General features: G+C 41.7%; 1 protein-coding gene across 4 annotated transcripts in view; it reads left to right on the forward strand.

Annotated features, from left to right (window-relative positions):
* The window catches only part of prkd3 (protein kinase D3), a 35,530-nt gene extending 21,069 nt beyond the window's left edge, over window positions 1-14,461 (forward strand). Inside the window, exons 4-19 of one of the 4 annotated variants that reach the window (XM_035674025.1) lie at window positions 1,094-1,225; window positions 1,827-1,984; window positions 2,907-3,096; window positions 3,190-3,267; window positions 3,359-3,545; window positions 4,105-4,228; window positions 4,462-4,539; window positions 7,342-7,618; window positions 8,737-8,789; window positions 9,208-9,280; window positions 9,392-9,498; window positions 9,684-9,845; window positions 10,720-10,818; window positions 10,908-11,175; window positions 11,641-11,726; window positions 12,791-12,964. In XM_035674025.1, the coding sequence (XP_035529918.1) occupies window positions 1,094-1,225; window positions 1,827-1,984; window positions 2,907-3,096; window positions 3,190-3,267; window positions 3,359-3,545; window positions 4,105-4,228; window positions 4,462-4,539; window positions 7,342-7,618; window positions 8,737-8,789; window positions 9,208-9,280; window positions 9,392-9,498; window positions 9,684-9,845; window positions 10,720-10,818; window positions 10,908-11,175; window positions 11,641-11,726; window positions 12,791-12,964 (2,246 nt within the window). Of the gene's footprint in view, window positions 1-1,093; window positions 1,226-1,826; window positions 1,985-2,903; window positions 3,097-3,189; window positions 3,268-3,358; window positions 3,546-4,104; window positions 4,229-4,461; window positions 4,540-7,341; window positions 7,619-8,736; window positions 8,790-9,207; window positions 9,281-9,391; window positions 9,499-9,683; window positions 9,846-10,719; window positions 10,819-10,907; window positions 11,176-11,640; window positions 11,727-12,790 lie in introns of all 4 variants that reach the window. The other 3 variants (XM_035674026.1, XM_035674023.1, XM_035674024.1) reach the window with 3 other exon arrangements.
* The last annotated feature ends 8,033 nt before the right edge of the window (window positions 14,462-22,494 follow it).

Below are 22,494 nucleotides of genomic sequence, written 5' to 3' on the forward strand. Positions count from 1 at the left end.
AACGTTGCACTCTTTTGTCAAACAGATAAGATTGATTCAGTGTGAGTGTTTTTGTATTGCCAGTTTTGTTGTGCCTCGCTTAGGAGGAGGAAATGTTTTTTGTTAGTGGCCACATGTCATATTTGTTGTTCAGGACTGCATCTCATCACAGCAAGAACAGCTGAGAATGTCCTCAGTTGTCCAAGACAAAATGTGCTTGATTGAATCACCTCAAAGGAAATGAACACACACACACACACACACTCACACACCATGACATCAACGTTACCACCACACAGATTTTGCAGCTTAACCCAAGAGTGTAAAGATTAACTTACTTTCTTGTCGGTCACTGCGGCCGCAGACATAAATGATTGCACAGGAACCGTAAGGAATACTCGGCTAACGCAGGCTCTGAGACACGAGAAGCTTCAGTCCCGAAAAGGCAGCAGTCACCTCCACGTCTTACTCATCCTCACATCTTTGATGATTCACAGCCATGATTAACCAACTCTTGCTTCCAACAATGAGCTCAGTGTGTCTGTTTGATTCAAAACAACAGGGACATGAAGGAGAAATAAGAGAGAAACAGGAAGAGAGTGTCCACGGCTCTTTTGGGTTTTAATATGATGTTCACAATAACAAAGATGGACTGATATAACAGGATCATTCTGCATTTCTCTGGTGTCTTATGGGTGTGCCCTATCACTTTGATACATGGAATGATGAAATTCTCTTTGTAGATGTAGCGCCCTCTACTGCAGCAGTGTAGATATAGCAATTGCTTTAAGTCACATTTATTAGTATGTACCAGAGCAGCTGTGGAGAAAATGTCAGCTCTCTTACATTACTTTTTTTTAATTTACATACACCCATGCAGTGAAACTGTATATTTTCTTCAATATTGATTTTATATTAAAAACTGTGTAAAATAGTTGCCAAATGCATGTGATAAATTGCTGCTCTCTTCTTGTCTTTTTGATTCTTTTTGTCATATTCATATCATAATTTTCTTTCTTCCAATTCTTTAGTTTTCTTTTAAAGACACACCGTTTTCCAAATTTATTTTTCTTTTGCTACATTTCAGTTATACCCCCTGTGTACTGTTTTATAGCTCAAGCCACAGTTGAAGACTTCCAGATCCGACCCCATGCCCTTTATGTCCACTCCTACAAGGCCCCCACCTTCTGCGACTACTGTGGGGAGATGCTATGGGGTCTCGTCCGGCAGGGGCTGAAATGTGAAGGTTAGAGACACACACGCAAACATCTTGCTGAATAATACAGGACCCTGCTGTGTCATTGCCAAGACTTTGAGCAGACCTACGCCAAGACCGTTTACTGTATTTTAGGGAGAAAATCAAGCCTCTTTCCTGCTGTATCCACGCACACTCACACACAGACACACAAACACACCACATGTCTGACCTCAACAGTGTATCAGGGAGATATACAAGCAAACAAGAAAGATTTGGTCCGGTCATTGTAGCCAGTGAAATGCTTGACATTTAGATCCCTGTGGAATTATTGCACGCCAGCTCCTCTTTCATTTTCTGTCCTTGTTGGATCAGATTTGAATTATACTCTTTCATTTTCATGTCATTAGGCTGCATTTGAAGTCCTCTTTGACTATGAATTACATTTAAGTAGTTGATTTATTTACCAGTGAAACATTCATAGTCATAAATTCTCCTTTTTCAAGCCTATTCATCAGTGTGGCCATCGTGTGGCTGATTTGGGGAATAAAAAATATCTTCATCCCTTTTTTTACCTCTCAGATTGATGTGTTGTAGTCCTGTACATTTATACTTTTTGTGACTGATGTTATTTGTGTTTTCTTGTTCGAAGGATGTGGGCTAAACTACCACAAGCGCTGCGCCTTTAAGATCCCAAATAACTGTACTGGTGTCAGGAAGAGGCGATTGTCCAATGTCTCACTGCCTGGACCTTCCCTCTCCGTCCCTCGACCGGCACCTGCCGAAAATGCCGTGGTCGTCTTGGACGAGGTGAGCCCCGATTGGTGGATGCTTAAACAAATATGCTTGGATAGAAATGAAGAAACCCAAAACTATGCAAAGAGCACTGTAAAAAGTTGGAATCCGTATCTGCTGATGTCTGATCTGATGTAATGATTTTTTTTATCCCCACGCATAAAATGAGCTGGCAGGAGTTTAGACATCATCCTAAATCAAACTGGAAGCCAGGTGAATTGGCCAAGAATGTGAGGCAGTCAATCCGCATGCTGTTCACAAGCTTTGTCTCAACTGTTAAACGTGTCTAAACTTATCAAATTTGGCTCTTTTCCATGGGCCAATCTCCTGGGCCCTGTTGTAGAATACCACTGATGCAGAAAATTGAATTGAGCCGCACATAGCTCTGTGGAGAGATCCTCGGCGAGGTCTTATAAAACAATTTTTGCATAAGCCGGCGCTAAAATATTCCCCTCTTGCCTGTGTCCCCACAAAAGGTCATCAGGAAATGTAATTATGCTAATGACATTAAAAGTCCATTGAAGTCCAAGTTAACATATCTACTCACTTGTTGGCAAAAAAGAAAGCTTCCTTCCCATTTATGTCAGGAGCTTCCAGACTTGCTTGAAATCAGTACTAAATGCTCATATGTGGTAAAACATGACAAATCTAATAACCATGATTAGACCACTTGGATTGTGTTGACTATGCATAGTCATGCTAACTCGGTGTGACAGATTTCTTTTTCCCTTCTCTGCTGATTTCTTTCTCTTGTTCTACTGCCATGTCATTATTCACTCTGTCTTTCCCTATCACTCAAATACTCCCTTTGAGGCCATTCTCCCTCGATTATTCCCTTCACTTCCTTCCTGCATATGTTTTTTTAATTCTTCCTAACGTCCCTCTGTCTTCTTTTTTTTTTTTTTTTTTTTCTCCATCCCTGTAACCCCTGCAGCAGAGGTCCCATCAGGAGGCGGGGAAGCGGATCCTGTCCTGGAGTGGCAGGCCTATCTGGATGGAGAAGATGGTGCTGGGACGGGTTAAGGTGCCACACACCTTCGCCATTCACACCTACACTCGTCCCACTATCTGCCAGTACTGCAAGCGTCTGCTCAAGGGTCTCTTTCGCCAGGGCATGCAGTGTAAAGGTAGGACTACATCTGAAGAGTCTGTTTCAAAGACATTGTGCTTCACTTTAGAACATTTTGGTTGATCTTTTTTTTTTATCTGCCACCTGCCAGATTGCAGATTCAACTGCCATAAGCGATGTGCTTCAAAGGTACCTCGAGACTGTTTGGGGGAGGTGGACTTCAATGGCGGTAAGTTCTACACCCAGTTTCACAGCAATATTGTTTTTTCTCTGATTGTCGCAATTTTTTAAACATTTGTATATTTAATGTACACGTTTAGAGCCAGCCAGCCCTGGCCCAGATTCCGACACTACCATGGATACTATGGAGGTGGACAGTGGCGACATGGATGGTGGCAGAGGACTGGACGACCCAGAGGAACCCTCGACCCCAGATGAGAGGATGTTCGACATGGATTCTCCCTTCTTGGACAGAGAGAAGGACGAAGAGCCCATCAAGACAATTAGGTATGAAGATGTTGATTTATTCACTTGGTGAAGTGTAGGTGGCACTGTTTACTTTGTTGTCTCAGTGATGATGGCTATCACTGCTCACGGGAGGGGTTAGAGTTAGCTACCAATATATATACATATATATATATATATAGTTTTTGCATCATTTTGCTTTACTGAATAACTCAATAAAGAGTGACAGGAAACAAGAGTGAGAAGGGAAAGACATGCATGAAAGGTCACCAGCCTGATTTAAACCGGGGACTTTGTGGTTGGTTTTTAAACCACCAGGTCTAACTGCACAACTCCTGTGTTTATTCTACACCAGCAGCATGAGTTTTATGTTTCCAGTAGTGCTGCCACTGCTATAAACATAAAATGCATCACTTCTTGTGCAGGATTTGTGTCAGGAAAGACTTACCAGACACTGTGTAGTTAAAAAAGAACCAATATAAAAGGTTTCCTGAGCTGGGTACTGGTCAATTTAACTGTAACCCCTTAGTGTTTCATTGTATTTACAGCATTTAGAATATAAAGATAAGTAATTGTCATATTTGTTTGCATGTGTGTCTAGCCCTTCTACTAGCAGCAACATCCCTCTGATGCGGGTGGTCCAGTCCATTAAACACACCAAAAGGCGGAGCTCCACTGTGGTGAAGGAGGGCTGGATGGTTCATTATACGAGCAGGGACAACCTGGTAAGACTGATAACCCCAAAAGCCCAACAAAGGAGCCCAGTCTCAAATGGACTGTGCTTAGCCTGTATGCTGGGGAAAACTCCTTCTCCAAAGCTGTTCACATGTGTTGAATTCAGCACAGAAGGTATTTTCCTCATGAAACAAAATAATTTATAATAAGTCCTGTAATACCGGAAGGTCATGTGTGTTTTGCTGTTTGGATTAACTTGGTGTTCCTTTTCCCCTTTTAACAGCGGAAGAGACATTACTGGAGGCTGGACAGCAAGAGCCTGAGTCTCTTCCAGAACGACACCGGAGCCAAGTTCTACAAAGTAAGCATAAAGCTATCTCTGCCTTGTTCTCGGAAAATCCTGTCTTGTCTTCCACATCCAACACACAGTAGCCTTTATTAAACTGTCAGAAAATGAAGCAGCTTAATGCAAGTTGATTCAGGGTCCAGTCCATGGTGAATAATATCTATAAAATCCCCATTACATTACAGCTCCTTAGTATTGAAGTTACACCACTACACTTTTTTATGATCAAAAAGTGGTGATGTTGAAGTCATATTGGCATTAATGTTTGAATATTATCTGTCACATTTATGAAAGGTATGTAAATAAAACCTTACCAGTGGTAGCTGTGTGACTCAGGCTGAGGGCTGTCGTGTTGCAACTGTCAACTACACTGGGGTCAGTTCAGTCCATTGAAATTTCCCCTGTGGTTTTTCACCCTGCAGCCCGGTCTCTTCCCTACGTGAAGTGAAAGAATCGAGTCAGTCTCTGTCTTTCAGTGTTGTGTATCAGATCAGATAGATTAAAGGTTTGAAGAGAGAGGCAACATTTAGAGCATAGGGACCCTTTAAAAAAAGGTTTACTTAACATGGTTGAATTCTGAAAGTTAAATTTTGAGTTTTGAATGTAAGTTTTAATCTTTTTTTATCCAAAAACTAAGTAAGGCTGTGATTGAAACGCTGCAAATACAATATGCAGAATCAGTCATGAAGAGTGTGTGACACTTTCCACTCAGTGCCAGCAGTGTAGTCAGTCATTACACTGCCGCAGGGGCTTAATAGCACAGTAATTACACAGTGAGGACCGAGGGAGGGAGCTACAGCCTGCAAGGTAAAGACTTCCACATGTGTGTTGGTGGTTCGGTGGGTGTGTGTGTGTGTGTAGGGTGGGGGATGTAATCATTTTATTGTTCATGTCACGTTGTGTGTTTTGAGACTTTGACACCTCCTTGAGCTGTGGTCACAGTTGTGTTGCAGCGGGATGGTGTGTAGGATGCAGCAGAGTTTCCATTGTGAGAGCAAGCACATTCACTTTTGAGTGTGTGTGTGTGTGTCAAACAGGTGGTCTTACAGGCAGCCGTAGCTATTCTCATACTTTGGTTTTCATTGTCGCTATCTCCCTCTTATGCCGGTTGTGAAACAAGAGACTTAATTCCTTCTTTTCTTCTCTCTCAATTACTCTGTCACACCCTGCATACCCTGTCACTAAAGCCCCGGAGAGGAAACCTCAGCGGGGACCGAATCCTCAGGGTGTGTTTACTGGCAGGTTTATGTGGTTCTTTATTATCAACTTGGCACTCAGCTACGTTTAAGACCTTCAGGAGGCTAATTGAAGGCTAGCTGTAAATGCCTTCTTTTAATGCTTCAAAGTTTGGTCTTTGTCTCATGCCTGTTGCTTCAGAGTAGCAGATTTTTAGCCATGATAGATAACAAGAGATGACTTCCTTGCACATATAGAAGAAAAAGGTTCTTTCAGGGGTTTCTTTTCCAAAACCACAGATTCTCCATATGCTCGGTCTGTATCTGTCTTGGGCATTTTCCCTTCATTTCCCTGAAGTTTCTAGCCTGCTGCTCATCAGTGTGTGGCCACTGTCCTCCCCTCTCCTCTTTTCTTCATACCTCCAATCTGATTAGTGGTGGTCGCGTGGTGGCTTGCTTGCCAGGCATGGCAGCCATTTTCTCCATTTGGAAGCCATAACAGCTCTTCGTTTGAAGATGAGACCCCTGTACTTGTGGCTTTCTCTGAAGAACCTTTTATGGGGTGAGGGGGCTTCTCTCTGTCTCTGCCAGATTGAGTCCTGTCACACTCAAACGTTGCACCCACACACACACACACACACCCACTCGCCCACTACTACCCTGTGGAGGAACTGTAGTTGCTGTGTCTCAGTGGCTAGCGGTAGCGCCAGCGCTCGTGCTCAGATGGGGCCTCTGGCTCGCCCTGCCTTGTAATCAGGGAACCAGAGCACTTCGGCCGCCGCAGGGCCCCGCTCACGTGACCAGGCCCCGCTAACCACAAGCACTTCATCTGATACTCTGTGGTGAGCCACGCGGAGGGGACAGCGTGTGCCTGTATGAGCCCCCATTGGCTGGAACTTCTCTGTGTTTTTTAATTTTTGAACCGCCCTCCTTTCTTTGATTTGACAGCAAGTTTGAAGGGGAAGGGGTTTTTAAAGTGTGCACCAGCTGCCTTTTCTGTACATGCTCATAAGAGAGAGAAGACTATAAGAGAAAGTTAGAGCTGGGACTATATAAGCACTGTGATTACGCCCAGCGAGCGTGGAGACTTTTGGAGCGTGAGTGTTACTACCTGTATCAATGTTGTTCCTGTCATGTTATTGTTGAGGTGATGCATTGTCCTTAGGTTAAGCATTTTTCTGCTTTCATAAGATTATTTTCTGTTTTAATTTGTTAAAATGAGATAATTACCTTTTTAAAGTTAAATTTTTATTTTATTATTTTATTATTGGATCATTTTTGCATATTTTTCATATTTCTTTTCATTTTTCTTACCTCTCCTCCCATGGTAATATGATGTGTATAATACACGTTGGTACTTATGAACAAATGTGGTTAGGCATGTGTGTGCTTTTGTCCCATCTTCTGTTGGACTCCTTTACATGAGTAAGGAGTGTTGGGGTTTTTTTATGCCAAGAATTTTTTGAGGCATCAGTTGTGTTCATAGATTGTGGAGACAAAAGTAAATAATAAAGAAAAAATGAGAAAGAAAGAAAAAAAAAACAATCAAGCTCTTTTGATGAACATTTTCTGGAATATAATATTTTGCATTTTGTTTGTTTTTGTTCTTAGTTGTAATCTCGGTCCCTCACCCCTCCCACAGGAAATTCCTCTCTCTGAGATCCTCCAGGTGGAACAGTCCAGAGACTACAGTAATCTGGCCCAGGGAAGTAACCCACACTGCTTTGAGATCATCACAGCCACCATGGTCTATTATGTAGGGGAGAACAACTGCAGTCACTACCACAGCCCCGCTCTGGCTGCCTCAGGAGTCGGCATGGAGGTGGCTCAGGGCTGGGAGAAGGCCATCAGACAGGCCCTGATGCCCGTCACCCCTCAGCCCAGTGTGGCCAGTGCCGCTGGCCAGGGCAAGGATCATAGTAAGTGGAAGATTACTGCTCTTTGGTGCTAAAAACATTGTTTTTTATGGAAGAAATGGTTATTTAGAGTGATTTTATAGTTTGTAATATACATAGGTGAGGAATGTTGTTAGTTTGTGACTTTGTGCATTGAATCAGACAAGAGTTTAGGTTTCCCATGTCAGTGATGACATGTAATATTACAGGGTTTTTCCTGAGCCAACACATAACTAACTATTAGACTATTAACTATTATTATTATTATTATTAGAACAAAAGAAAAGTTTTGCTTTCTATGGTTATGTGATTTGAAAGTTTGAGGTTTGTCCAGATAGAAAGAAGGGAAGAAAACTGCCATAGCTTTCAATAGACAGGGAAAACCCTGCATTAGTGTCTAGGCTAAAGGAAGTGACAGTAGTGACAAACTGATATGACTGTGCAGAATCACTCTCAGTAGTCAGGACAGAGGTGTTATTCTGTCAGGTCAACGAAGCTTGGTCCTTCATAACAAATACTGGGTCCGTGGGCTATTATTTGCGTTACTATGGTTATAGTAGTTATTGTAGATCAGAGAGCCACATGAGAGTCATGCTTCTTATCAGCAAAGGATTATAAGCGTGGGCATGACATGGGTATGAGTATGGGTAGATAAACTATTAAATAATATTGATATTTATTCCGCAATTATTGTTGTAATTTATGTGGTCCTTTCTCATTCAAAATAAAAGCTTAATTACCAAAATTAAAATTACATTTGTGTAGCTTTAACTAAATGGTCACAACATTATGTTTTCTACTTGCTTTTATCTCTGGCTTTAGTATTCATTGGAATTAGCCCCTGCGGCTGTCTAAAATTCCCAGTTATGAAATGCATTGCATACTTGCACCATTCAGTCACACATAGCTTCCCAGATCAATTTTATAGCCAATTTATTGTGTAATAAAATGCTTCATTATGTGGGGCTGTGACTTATTGCATGCAGCTGCAATAAGCTTGAAGGTTGTTAAAAAAATACAAGTATGTGAGCAATGCACCTCTGACTACAATTACTTAAGGATACACTGACTGCTTTATGCATGGGCGAAAGTGGCCTTTTTCAGTTGTTGAATGTGAAAACATCATGTGTTTTCCTCTCCAGAAGAGCTGTCCATCAGCATATCTGTGTCCAACTGCCAGATCCAGGAGAATGTGGTGAGTTGGGCTTCTTTTTTTTCTGAGAGACGCTGTTGCACAATTTCCCTGCACATGCATGCATTCATGTGCTATTAAAGTAGCTGTTGTGGTCAAATCTGAAATTGTATCTTACTGTTTCTTTACCAAAAGACCTTTAGTGGAAGCTTCAATACACAAATGGGGAACTGCAGACCCATTTTTTTGGTTACGGGATTTTCATCTCAGTTCCACTTCTGTATTGAGTGAAAGTTATATATATATATAAATATATAAATATTTGGCAATACCAGAAAACATTTTGGAAGAGAAAAATTTTGTCCGGGGCTTTTGATGATGTAACCTTTAGCCATTGCCAATGTCAGCATGGAAAATTGAGCAAATGTTACAGCAGTAAAAGTAAAACACAACACTAACAGTCCAAATGATCTCTGTGTAGGATATTGCCTCAGTGTACCAAATATTCTCTGATGAGGTGCTGGGATCAGGCCAGTTTGGCATCGTGTATGGAGGTATGTTTTACCTGTCATATGTTACAGCTTACATTTTATATATCTTTACTGTAAATTGTATTAAATTAGTAGTCTATTTCAAGTTATTTATTTCACCCCATTCTATTTTAGGCAAACACAGAAAGAGTGGCAGAGATGTGGCCATCAAGGTTATTGACAAGATGAGATTTCCTACCAAGCAGGAGAGCCAGCTAAGGAATGAGGTGGCCATATTACAGGTAATGACCAGAATCCATCAATGATAGCATCAATCAAGCTTCAGAGGATAGCACGTACTATAGGTCTTAGCTGGAGCCTTTCGATATGCAGTACATGCTGCAGACTCTTTCAGTATCGTTCCTAAGTTGTTCCCTCACATTTCCTGAATCCTTGTACACTGAAAGTCTTTTGTGCTTGTCTTTAGAATCTGCATCACCCAGGCATCGTCAACTTGGAGTGTATGTTTGAGACGCCAGAGCGAGTGTTTGTCGTCATGGAGAAGCTGCACGGTGACATGCTGGAGATGATTCTGTCCAGCGAGAAGAGCAAACTGCCCGAACGAATCACCAAGTTCCTCGTCACACAGGTTTGTGTTGCAGAAACATCCCTTCCCTCCATCCCTTTCTGTCTTTTTTTCTCAAAGAGCCGACATTCTAAATTTAACTGGAATTCTCAATAGCCTTATGTTACTATATTCTCTCCAATAAACTGATAATCAATTAGATTGATTAGTCATAGCCTTTCCACACTTTTTTGGGGGTTTTATTTTGTATCATAGCTTTCTTCCCTCTGTGTCCTCCCTTCTGTTTTTGGGGTGTGTTGTGCATGATCTGCTCCAGATCCAGGGCCTGTTTATTCTTGTGGTGAGCTGATTTGGGGGGGGGATTGTTTACGGGATCTGTCTGCATGGCATCACAGCCTCCTCCCTGGCCGTGGATTACAGCCTGCAGTGTGCTGGTGGCTTTGTGGCCTGATTAGAAGAGCAGCAGGCCCCTGGGCCTCTGTGGATCCCGGGTCCCAAACAGGAGCGGGGCCATTAACAACGGCTCCATTAGCTGCGGCAGGCTTGGCTCTGATGTGGCCGGGAGGACTTCTGTCAAAGTCAGGGTCAGGATAGGGGAGCCAGGCGCACTGTGGTTTTGGTACAGGGCCATAGGCAGACATGCGTGCAGTGCTAGCTTACGCCAGGCCTCGTGAATATAGATGGGATGATGAGATGAGATCATATGTCCTTATGTAAAGGTACTGGTCAGGATGGAAGTATTTAAGGGCATTTGTATGCTTATACTGCTGTTATTTTTCCATGTGGCAGCACCACCGACTCTACTGCTTAGATTATACAAACATCACCCTGTTTATACCATACGCTATATACATTTAAACATTTGGACGCTGACGTTTATCATCTGGATTTTTGGAGCTGAATCCGAGCTTTTTCTTTTAACTTTTGTTTGCAACAGATCCTGGTGGCTTTGAGACATCTGCACTTCAAAAACATTGTTCACTGTGACTTGAAGCCTGAGAATGTACTACTGGCCTCTGCAGAGCCCTTTCCTCAGGTAAATGAAAGAAAAAAAGACACATACATGTGTTTGTGCAGCTGCATTTGTGCGGATGCGCTGACCAGTTTATTTCTGTCTTCTTACAGGTAAAGCTGTGTGACTTCGGCTTTGCCCGCATCATTGGCGAGAAGTCGTTCCGGCGGTCTGTAGTGGGCACTCCGGCTTACTTGGCTCCAGAGGTGCTGCGCAGCAAAGGCTACAACCGTTCTTTAGACATGTGGTCTGTGGGAGTCATTGTGTATGTCAGCTTGAGCGGGACATTCCCTTTCAATGAGGACGAGGACATCAACGACCAGATACAGAATGCTGCCTTCATGTACCCACCCACGCCTTGGAAGGACATCTCAGCAGAGGGTAAGAAGAACAGTGTTTGTTTGCAGCCTTCGTTGAAGTAAACATCTGAATATTCTATGTCCTTCAGTCCTCTTATGGCTGGTTACACCTGTAGCTCACTGTCAAACTGATACTCAGACATACAGCCTCAGAGCTGTCCTCCCCACCTACACGTCTGGGTCGTCTGAACTTTTCTCTGACTCTTCTTTTTCTGCTGAAATGAATCACTTTCAAATCTCCCCAGCTGCCCAGCTCCTCCCACATACAGTGTGAATTTCATTACAAGGTGAAACAACTGATGGAGGTTGTTACAAGTTGTTAACCCCTGTTCTTGTTAAGCACTGCTTATCCTCATCTTTTTGCTGTGAAAGCTTTAAATAGTCTTGTCCCTTTGAAGGTCACATCCTTAAGCTGTAGGTGTGATTTTCTTACGTTCAGTTAATTGATACACATATTGATGCTACATATTATTGATTCCTTTCACAGCCACAGATCTGATCAACAATCTTCTCCAAGTCAAGATGAGGAAGAGGTACAGCGTGGACAAGTGTCTCAGCCATCCCTGGTTACAGGTGACATATTTATTTGATTTTATTTTTAGTAGATTTTTTGTTCTTTATTTAATTGCACATATGTGACACGGATATGGTTTTTTCATGACAGTATGAACAGCACAAATCACATGGAATCTGATCTCTTCTGTTCTGATTTGGGCCACTTCCATATGTGGTCCAAATCAGATACAGGTCTTTTGCAATGTGACCTCAGTATGAGCAGTCATATCAGAATTCACGACTTTCGATTCGACTTTTGTGTCACTCTACATCTATGCTTGTCATGCAGGTCATTTCAGGACCGTCACCTGTTCACAATAGAATCTGTTATGGGCCAGATTTAACAAATAATGTCAACAGCCAAGCAAAAACTGATATGAGCAAGAAATCAGAAATGCGTGCTAAGGCGTACAGTGTGACTGTAACCTTAGCACTCCCTCCCTCAGAGTGACTTACACTTTCAGAGGATATTGTCTTCAGTATCAACATTAATTCATTCATTGTTTAATATTTAGTATTAGTATTTAAGTTAAGTTTAATTCATCAGTTGTTACAGTGGTATTAGGAACTGGTAATAGCTAATTTGACATTACTTTTCATTGTGCAAATTCGCAAAACTGAAAACAAGTAAAGAAATTAAAAAACAAACAAACAATCCAAAAAACAAAAAAGGGGGCTCCAAATGAAGCCTACTCATTCACTTCATGGCAAGATTCCTGCCTCCAACTCCTTTGAAACTGAGTGAACAATGGTTCCAAAATTGAGAACATGATTATCATACAAAGAATAATAAAAGGAGCTGTTTATGATTTGCACTATCAATACATGTTTTGATGTAACAACATAGTTCTTATATCTCTTGAACACTGACAAACTCTGTGGACATTTTGAATTAATTACCAATTGATGTCATTTCTGAGTAAACCAACTTGAAAATAATAACATATGGCATGTGTGACTAAGACATGTAGTAAATGGAGTGACAACCAATCACAATAACCTTGGGTTCAGGGGAATTCAGTCCCTTTATGTCACCACCTCACTGAGGAGGATAATGTACTGAATTACTCTCTTTCCCTCAGGACTATCAGACATGGCTGGACCTCAGGGAGTTCGAGACACGGCGGGGTGAGCGCTACATAACACACGAGAGCGACGACGCACGCTGGGAGGAGTACGCGGACGAGCACAGTCTTCTTTATCCCAAACACTTTATCATGGCTCCCAACCTGGATGACATGGAAGAGGACCCCTAGGGGCGAGGGGGACTTACTACACCACATGTATTATGGACAAGGATTGTCACAGGGACTTTTTTCATGAAGCTTTGGGAGTGGCAGATTTCCCTTCCAGAACTGTTCGTTGTGGAAAAAGAGAAAAGCCAGTCAGGTGGAGAATTACTCTCCGTAGGCTTTATAAGTGGGGGAAAACCTGACTGAAAACCTGAATTTGTAGCACGATGCACTGCTACAAGCAGCATGCAGGTGGAGAAGCATGCCACAGAAACGCATTAAGAAACTGTCAGGGGAGAATAGTGTTCATCTTCTTTTTGCACGATATCAAAACATTCCATGGATTTGCTCAAGTTTGGTTCATTTTTAAGAACAATCATAAACCAAAATACGCAAGGTGAACTTAATAGTTTAGGTATTGTACACGCAATTTTGGATAACTTTGAGTAATAATATGACTCTGTTCTGTATGTGAGAAAAGAGATCAGAGAGAGCGCTTACCCCAGGAGTAAAGGGCACTTTTCACAAGGGATTTACAGTCTGAGAATTTAAAACACGTGAGTTTTATTCTCGTTTCCGAACTATTTGTGAGACTGTCCTTTGGCATGAAACTGGAACTATCACATATATTTGTATGTTTTTAATGTATTTCGTAATTGTGGTAGATTTTTGCACTATATTACCATTGAGCATAGCAACTGAATAGAAACTCTATTCGCTGCTACAGAGAGCAAACAGTTTTCGAGTGTCCAGTCTAGGTGTAAAGTTTTAACCAGAAAGTTGATGCAACTCACACAGTATTGGCTGTCACCATTCAGTTTTAAACAAACCTCGACAGGTTTTTCAACCAACATGTCATCAGAGTATGATCTGTTAGTGGCAGCTAATAGTGTGTGAGTTTTATCAACTGGCAAGAAGACCCTGACCAAATGCGTTAACAAAAAACGATTCATTTCAATGGTTCCAAACCTTTTCTAAATTAACATTGTGAATTTGTTCAAGACCATAACACTGAACTGTCCATAAATGCAATAATGGAGCCAATTCTTTTTCTGTTCAACGTGAGGCTAAAACAGCACGGACTCTATGTTAGAGCGTCATGTTTCTGTGTATCTTTTTCTGTACTTTCGCAGTATTCTTGAATGTGACTTTTTGAGCACTCCAATTCTGGAATATGTGTTTTATAGAGGCCGCCAACATAGGTTTTACATAGAACAAAATATTGGTGTCAGTTTCCTTGTTTATTATGTTGTCTGGACCATTTCACCAGCCCTTTTGTCTAGACAGTGGACATAGTTTAACTAGGTATAATTGCAATTTGGTTCACATGGGAGTTTATAGCCCTACAGATTTGTAGTTTGCTCTGTTGGTGTGTTTTGGGAGTACCTTCCTGTTTCCTGTTGTCCTATTCCTGTCTTTGTTGCCGCTGGATTGGCAGGTGTCAGTGTTTTGTATATTTCAGTACATACCAATGGAATAAAAACCCAACTTCTTAACTGAGAATTAAAAAGTTGTCTTCAAGCTCTGACTGTCTTCATGCTCCTCTGTCAATTGATTTTATATGTCAGTGCCTCAGCTTGCATGCACGCATAAAGTGTATGCTGGCATATAGTATTGTGTATGTTGCATCATGATGTGTGAGTGAGTGAGCGGTGTGTGTGTAGTGGTTTCACATGTCAGATCCCATTCTCAGCAGCTGGATGTGATTGTTGCACCACACAGAGCAGTTTGCCGAGCCACTCGCTCACCACAAGGGAGTAATGATATAGTTAAAGAGGGTGGTGGTGATGTGGGGGTTTGTGGAAGACTTTGAAATCACTCATGATAAATGCTATCATGGAATCCCTTCAAGTATCAAACGTGAGCTCAGCTCTGCCCATATGAATAAAATGCCTAATTCCCGGACTGTACTTCAGAATGGGACTGTTGTTTGAAGGTACAGTCCTCCATAAACTACAGATAATTAACAGCTGTCATCAATTGACCTAAATCTTTGAAATCTTTGCTTCAGATACTGGCTGACCACTGTTAGCAATCATGGGTAGCATTATTGCAATTCTATTATGTAACAGCCACTGATGAGAAGTTGAACATACACTTCTCTCTCTCTAAATGATGCTCCATACTGGGCTCCTGTATCTGTTGCTCTGAATGTTGGATGTGGATCCTCTTTGCATGCCAGATGACCCCATTAACCTCTGTGGGGGAGACATTTACAGGCTGAACAGGCACAAACACAACAGCGCTGTTAGAGGTCACTGAGTTGATCCTCCTCACACATTCATCAGTGAACAAAAAAACCCAGATTACTCCCTCATAACAAATCACGTATTTCAGTGTAGCTAGTGTTAAAGGATTCATTGTGGAAAGAGGTGCAGCTCCAGCCATTTAGAAGAAAGGAGATTGGAGCAAATCTGCCAGGAAAATAAAGTGCAATGTCTCCCTCCTCTGGTTGGATGTAGGTGTCAACTTCTTATAAAGGCTCATGCTATGTAGATATGGACCCAGTGTCCACTGTATTAGGTATACCAGTAGAGTAAAATGCAATCCAATACAACAGCTTTGCCATAAAGTCTACCTTTATCTTCGTTAAGATGGATGTTATGTTGTATTGGACTGTATTATATTGTCTAGGTGTGCCTAATAAAGGGGCCACTGAGTGTATGTTTTTCCATTTAAAATTAAAACAATATCTTACTTTAGTGGGGAGACTGTTTTTAAAGTCCCCTACTTGACTCAAAAATGTGTTCTTATGGTGACCTTCCTTATATTTGACCTTTAGTTTGCAGAATGATGCACAGTATTTGCAGACACTGTAAGACTGTGAGGCTATAAGGGGAAAGTTTCTCTATGCTGACCTTGAATCTCAGTTTCAAACGTGTGCCTAAAAGCAACATTATATGGATACTATTAGCACATGGGGACAATGTATGTACAGTATCACTTTCCTTGGTCTGTATCCACTGAAAAGGCAGTTCCCTTTGCTACCAGAAGGTGTCACTCTCTGTAGGTTAATCCAGTGAGTTTGTAATGGAAAAGCCAATGTCTTTGTGGGAAATTTGTGAAACAGGATGTGTAGGGAACCATTTGGTTATCCTAAGATGGATAAAGTTAAATTTGTATTTATTCTTTTACATATAGAGCGTCAGCCATGTTAATGATGATGCAGACACTGTTGTCTACAACATTTAGAAATTACAAATACCTTTACACATGAGTCTTTCACACATTACAAGTCGATACGACCAACAAAATCTCCTTTACAGTGAACTGTAAAACATATTTGAAAAGTCTTAGAATTTACATAAATTACAACTGCACTGTCAGATTCGTTTCAGAAATAACATCTGTTGAAGGATCAGAGACAGCGATCTGTCTTTGTTGCCCTGATCCTGGGGTCTGTGTATATTTGTTAAGCAGCTTTGCCCGGTAGCTTCTCTGCAGGTCTCTCGTCACCTCAAGGGGAGGTCTGTGTGTCACATATCCTCACCCCCTCACTCCCCTCTCGTCCCCACCTCTCTCCTCCCCTGCGTCCTCCGTTCCTATACTTTTTCTCTATACTTCATGCTGGGTATCCATGGGCTCCAGACCAAACAAGCAAACAAACAGAACAACAGAAAAACCCATCACCCAGACAAGGTTGGTCTGGGCTTGAGGGAGAGATGGGAAGAGATCTTGTTTGCTTTCTGGGCCAGTTCCATTTCACTGTGATGGCAGAGAAGGCCTCCCAGGACACGGTGACCCACACTTCTGTTTGACTTCCAGGGGGATGAAGGTGGTCCTTGGCACTGACACATCATCTTCTGACCCAATACACAGCTGGCTGCAGCCATGAGCCTGTAGCCTTTACCTTAGCTGGCCCTGTACTCTTTAGCTGTGGTCTTTGCCTTTATCTGAGGAACTTGTTGGTGTGACATTTAGCTGGTGACCTTTAATCCTCACAACACTGTCTTTCAGCCATGACCAGTAAATACAGTGATTCATTTGATGACTGTCTTTCCATATATACAGCATGCTATTACATTACATTGTCAGTAAATAGTGGCTGGAATAAACTAACTGTATAATCACTAAACCATTTTTTCAAGATACTAGTAAGTTTCCAATACTAAAGTAACAAAAACATTTACAGCTTGTATACTGTATACTTAGGCTCTATTCCCATATAATCAGTTCACTGCCCTCTGCCAGTAACTGACTATAACCCACACAGTAGCCAGACTTCTGCTTCCCATGTCCTTGGTGAAGGGCACAAGTCACAAGAAACACTCTATCTCCAATCTCTAATTCAATCTCACAGAATGCCATGTATTTTCCCTATCTGTTCTTTCCACATTAAGACCTGAGAGACAAATGAATGCAACTGCAGAGAGGGCATTTATACTGTAAGCATGTGTGTATTGGAAACAAAGGTGTCCAAAACATGGCAAGTGGTTGACAAAATCAACTTTCAATTCCCCTGCATGTTTACCTATTACCTAATGGCCCAAATAATGTGTGTCCATTTGCTGGGGATTTTGTGGGGACTTGATATGTTGATGAAAAGATAGTATTGTTCTAGATATGAGATGTCTCTAAGTCTGAGTTTTAGACTGTGTATTGCAGCAAAGAAAAGGTCAAATCTATGTGTGTGGTGGCTGCTAGGGACATCAAGACATTCTTTTGTTGTAAAATCAGTGGAGAGAGGAAATGAAAGCTGGAAATGGTTTCCTAGTCTGGGAAAATGCAGATGAGCTATATAGGTATGTTTGATTTGCTGACTCCAGCTGTGCCTGGAAAATTCCCCTGACCCATGCTATGGACCGGTTGCTGTGTGAGGCCACATGTATGGCCCCTGTTGCAAAGCAGGCAGGCGCAATACGCAACCCCCATGAAAGGGCTGGCCATTGAACTCTCAGGCAAGTGGCAATATTTGCTCACCTGAAATACACACATCTTGCCAATTGGGGTCGGGGTGGGCTCAGGGACTGGGGAAGGACCCCTTGATGCAGCTGTGGCCCCGGAGAAAGACCAGACCAGGAAGTTTTGTGGCTGGAGCAGGGTGGGGGCTCTCTTGGCGGGGGGCTGTTTAGCGGTGGCGGCCCTATTGTGTCTTAAAGGAGGCAGAGACCGTATTTGTTCGAAGCTGCAGGAGGCTGATGAGGTGCTAATCTGTTGAGTGGCTGTGTCATTGGGCTCCTGTTCCCAATAGCCTGTTAGCTGTCAGGGCCTGTAAAAAAGGCACAATTTACGGGCCCCAGGCCAGGACTCAGCCATCGGTGTCCACGGGTAAGCAAACACAGATTGGACACTTATGTTGTTTCTCTGGTAGGGCAGGCTTTACCACCAGGCTCCTGGGGTGACACGTAGGCAGCCTCTTTTCAGCCCTCTTCATGAGTTGTCGGCCCCCTCTTTGCTCCTCTGTAAACACTACAAATTAGCCATCTGCATATGGATGGGCCCTTAGTCCATACAGGAAGGAGACAACTGCCTCGTAGAAGGGAGAAGATATAAGCTTTCCTCTAACATAGACCAGATATACATTCTCCTCTATCAGCATTTAATTTCTTTAATTTCTATCCTCATGCATACGAAACAAGGATAGCACATTCAGGCACGGGGGTTTTAGATATGCCAGAAACGTCTGCCTGCTCAAGAGAGTGTGAGATTTTGTTGTATGGTGCTCTGAAGCATGAGGATAATGAAAGCGCAGGGCTGGCCAGTTGTCTGAGATGGGTTCGGGTCAGCAGTCAGAGGTAATCCCAAACTTGAATTTCCCCATCAGCCCGGAATACAGATAAGACGGCAGCAGATATGAACCTCCCTCACTGACTGACTGATGGAAAAAGGAAATGGGCCAAAAGCCACTCTCAGATGTAGAGCTGAGATGTGTGTGTGCATGTTTTCTCAAGAGGTCTGTCAGAGACGGTGAAGCCCGGCAGCAGCATTTGTGGAAACTGAGCGTTGTGATCAAAGGAAAACTTGGATTAAAGATGACTGTAATATCCAGATTATACCCTTATGTCATAACATTAAATCAAAGCAACATTGAAATTGCAGATCAGTTAATTGAACTATCATGGAAAGGATGCTATAGGTTATAGCCATGTCCCTTGAGTCAGTTAGGATTAGAAAGACCATTACTGACACACAACTTTTTAATCATCAGGCCAGGTTTGCCCTCGTGTCCAACCTGATGTGGATCTGACAGCATGACGGCCGAGTGTGAACGGCAATAGCTCATCATGGATTATGGCATGGGCTTGATTGTAGTGATATTTAGACACAGAGCTTCCCATGGGAGCCTGGCACTTTAATTAACATAGCACTACTGGCCCCCCTCCTGTTTTAATTGCCTTCAGTCTGTGATTAAATGTGTATTGACTCTGCAGTTGGTCCACTAATGAATAACAATGTGCTGATTTGGTGATATTAAATCTTTTGGCTCTAATACACATCCCATCCACGCTGCTTACAAAGTTCAGACATCACAAGGAACCATGGCATCTGAGCCCATCTATGTCAGAGCAGGGTTATATACAATTCATAAAATATATCACACAATCCAACTATTTTCATTTTGTGTTCATTTATTGAATCAATCACCGCTTTTAGTTTACTAGTAATTATTTACACCATTCCAACTTGTTTTTAATAATAGTCTTCCTAATAAGGTACCCTTCAAGAAATGAGTTGCACCTAAATGATTTATCAGTGGTCAATACATAATTTTAGCCATTAAAAAGAACACATTTTGGGTTGTGAAAGACATTTTGCACATGTTTTTTTCTATTCTCTGCAAATAATGCAGTTATAAATGCTGGTAATCCATTAATGTTCATGGGTTTCTCAATTTCAAATAAGCAATTAATTTATAAATGTTTTTGTTCCATATTGTCTGCAGCCTTTTTCTAAAATAAAACAACAGTTTTCACAACCTTGCAACCTAAAAGCTAGTCCTATTAATGCATATAACTGATCTTTAAAGAATTGGTAAAGGATTTATTAGGCATTAATAAATTGATTATCTATAACATAAACCCTTTATAAGTGGTGTTGTAATAGAAAATGTGTAAGCCTACATTTGTTTTAAGTCTAAATTGCAACAATCTGAGCTCCTAAAGACCCTAATTTGGTGCACATGCATTCTTTGGTGTCATCTGATCCGTGCATCTCTTGGGATCCCACCATCCTTATTCTTCTCCTGTGGTCCAATAGATAAACTGTCACCTTCTTTGATAAATGAAGGGAAGCGGTCAACATAGGTTCCTTTAACATGACAAGAGACAAGTATTGAATCTGGAATGCCCTGGATACAGTCAACATAAAACATATCGAATGGCATTCCTCGCCACATTCCTCTCAGTATCAAAAGGTGCGTATTTGAGGATATCCTTAGTGCGTTTACGCCTGTGTTTGCGCCCTGACCCACTGAGGCCAGAGCAATAACTCCCTCCCACACTGCATCTCGTTGCACTGACCACTCTCAGTTTTTATTTAGCTGGGTTGTGTGCCTTCCCAGTCCAGGCGCTTTTCAGATTCATTTCCAGGTAAACACAGTGTGGCCAGCCACAAACCTGCAGCCAACAGGCGTTGTCACAGCTGTGGCAGATAATGGCAAGTCCAAACTCCAGCCCGGCTCTGGAATGTTTACTGTCACCACAGGCAAGTTGGCAGCAAACAATTTTTTTTGCAGCACTTTCTAAGAGAAAGACTCTCTCGTTATTAATTTTATTTTGATGAATTACATACTTAACCCTTTGCCCTGTGCTGTTTTGTGTGACTTTGTGCACTCAGAAGGATACAAAGGCACAAAAAAAGGGACGTTCTTAAGTGAACCTTTAAATTTCAATTGACAAAAAAACAAAAAAATCCTGACTTTTAACTTAAAGTTAACACATTCCTGCCAACAACTCCTGGGTGTTTGAAGGAATGTTCGAAGAGTTCCGCCTTTCTCTCACAGAGCAGAGAGCACCCTGTTTCCACCCCCCACTGCCCTGCACCCACTACCCCCCTCCACCCACTCCACCACCCAGACACCCAACAGCATCTGTACCAGAAAACAAGGCTTTGTGGTGTCACTTTAGGGCCTCGCTCATGAAGGTGTTGTGCTTTCACTTCTTTAACTGACTCATTAAACTTTCATCATTTAGTGTTTGCTCTTGTCATAACCAGCAATGGAATGACACCTGAACGTGTTAAATGTAACACCGGCCATCACAGGCTAATTGATCAACAAAATGGCAAAACTGGCCTTAAAAATAGAAGAGATGGGGCCCACTGCACTGGATGTGTGCTTACTGGGAAAATGTCACCTTTCCAAGATCAAAAACTTTTTTTGTCTCATCCTTGTGAGACAAAGTAAATGCTATTCTGTTCTGATATCAAGTGTATGTACAGCGACAGCAATAAATGCAGCAGCAGTTTGTGTTGTACATGCTGCATGATTACATTAAGAATCACAATGCTTCAGCTAACGTGCTGAATTCAAACGTGATGTTAATGAAATAAAACAGAAAATTAACTATATTTGACCAGGTGTTGACATGGTCTGCACCACATCATCAGCATGTAGCAAACTTTCCACAGACATAATAGAAAGGGTTTGACATAACATGACTATAATGTAATAATAAGATTATTTTACCGCACCACACACATAAAAAGGCTCTACAGTTTTTAAGTGAGGACACATTTTTGACAAAAATAACCCCTGTATTAACTGTATACTGTACAAATGTCTTCTAGTAATGTTTCCTAAAATGGTGTTTTTTGCATTTGACATCCATTTGCATTTCATTACAGTTTTCCTGTAAGTGCAATAATACTTCCTCATTCAATAACACATAGTATGTGTAGTTGTATTTTTTTTTTTTAAATCTACGTACAATACTGTGAAGTTTGAATTTTGTTATATTCCAGTTATTATTCGACATCCAACCATAAAGGGTCATTAAATTAAAGCTACTCTGACTTCAACCCCAACACCACTGTTGAAAATGTAAGAAAAAATTGCTGCTGCTTATTGGCAGACCCTAACTGATATACCAACTCCAGATGGTCTACACTTCTCATCTCTTGAGAACCATGAGACTTAAAAAATAATGTTGGGACAAACCTGTTCTTCAGTGCTTGACAATGATTTATTGAACACACTGACAACACAAACAGAAACCATAAAGGAGCCAGGCCATCGTTCTTTAGAGTTTGAGCTATGTCTCATACTCTAGATATTGTTAAACATCGCCCATTGTTTCTTGTACCCCATTTGAAATAGTAACCAGTGTTTTAGCACACGCATCACACCAGAGGAAAAAAAGGAGTAGACGCAAAATAAGGTGACAGAGCAGCGTGAGGCCCAGTTGAAGTTTTTGTTTTTGACTAAATCCAAAATGTGACCTTCACCCATGTGAGAGGACTGTGGCAGGTTGATGATTAACCATTGAATTAGCAACATGTCTCATTCAGGAACATAATGTCATGCAGGTCAAGGACCATTTTAGAATACTGACGATTTCTGAAATTTTTGAAATAACCACATGAAGTGCTTAAATTTTCAAGCCATACACACTGTT

The sequence above is a fragment of the Morone saxatilis genome, unplaced genomic scaffold, assembly GCF_004916995.1.
Source record: "Morone saxatilis isolate NCDOM2014 unplaced genomic scaffold, NCSU_SB_2.0 Contig3, whole genome shotgun sequence".
Classification (NCBI taxonomy): domain Eukaryota; kingdom Metazoa; phylum Chordata; class Actinopteri; family Moronidae; genus Morone; species Morone saxatilis.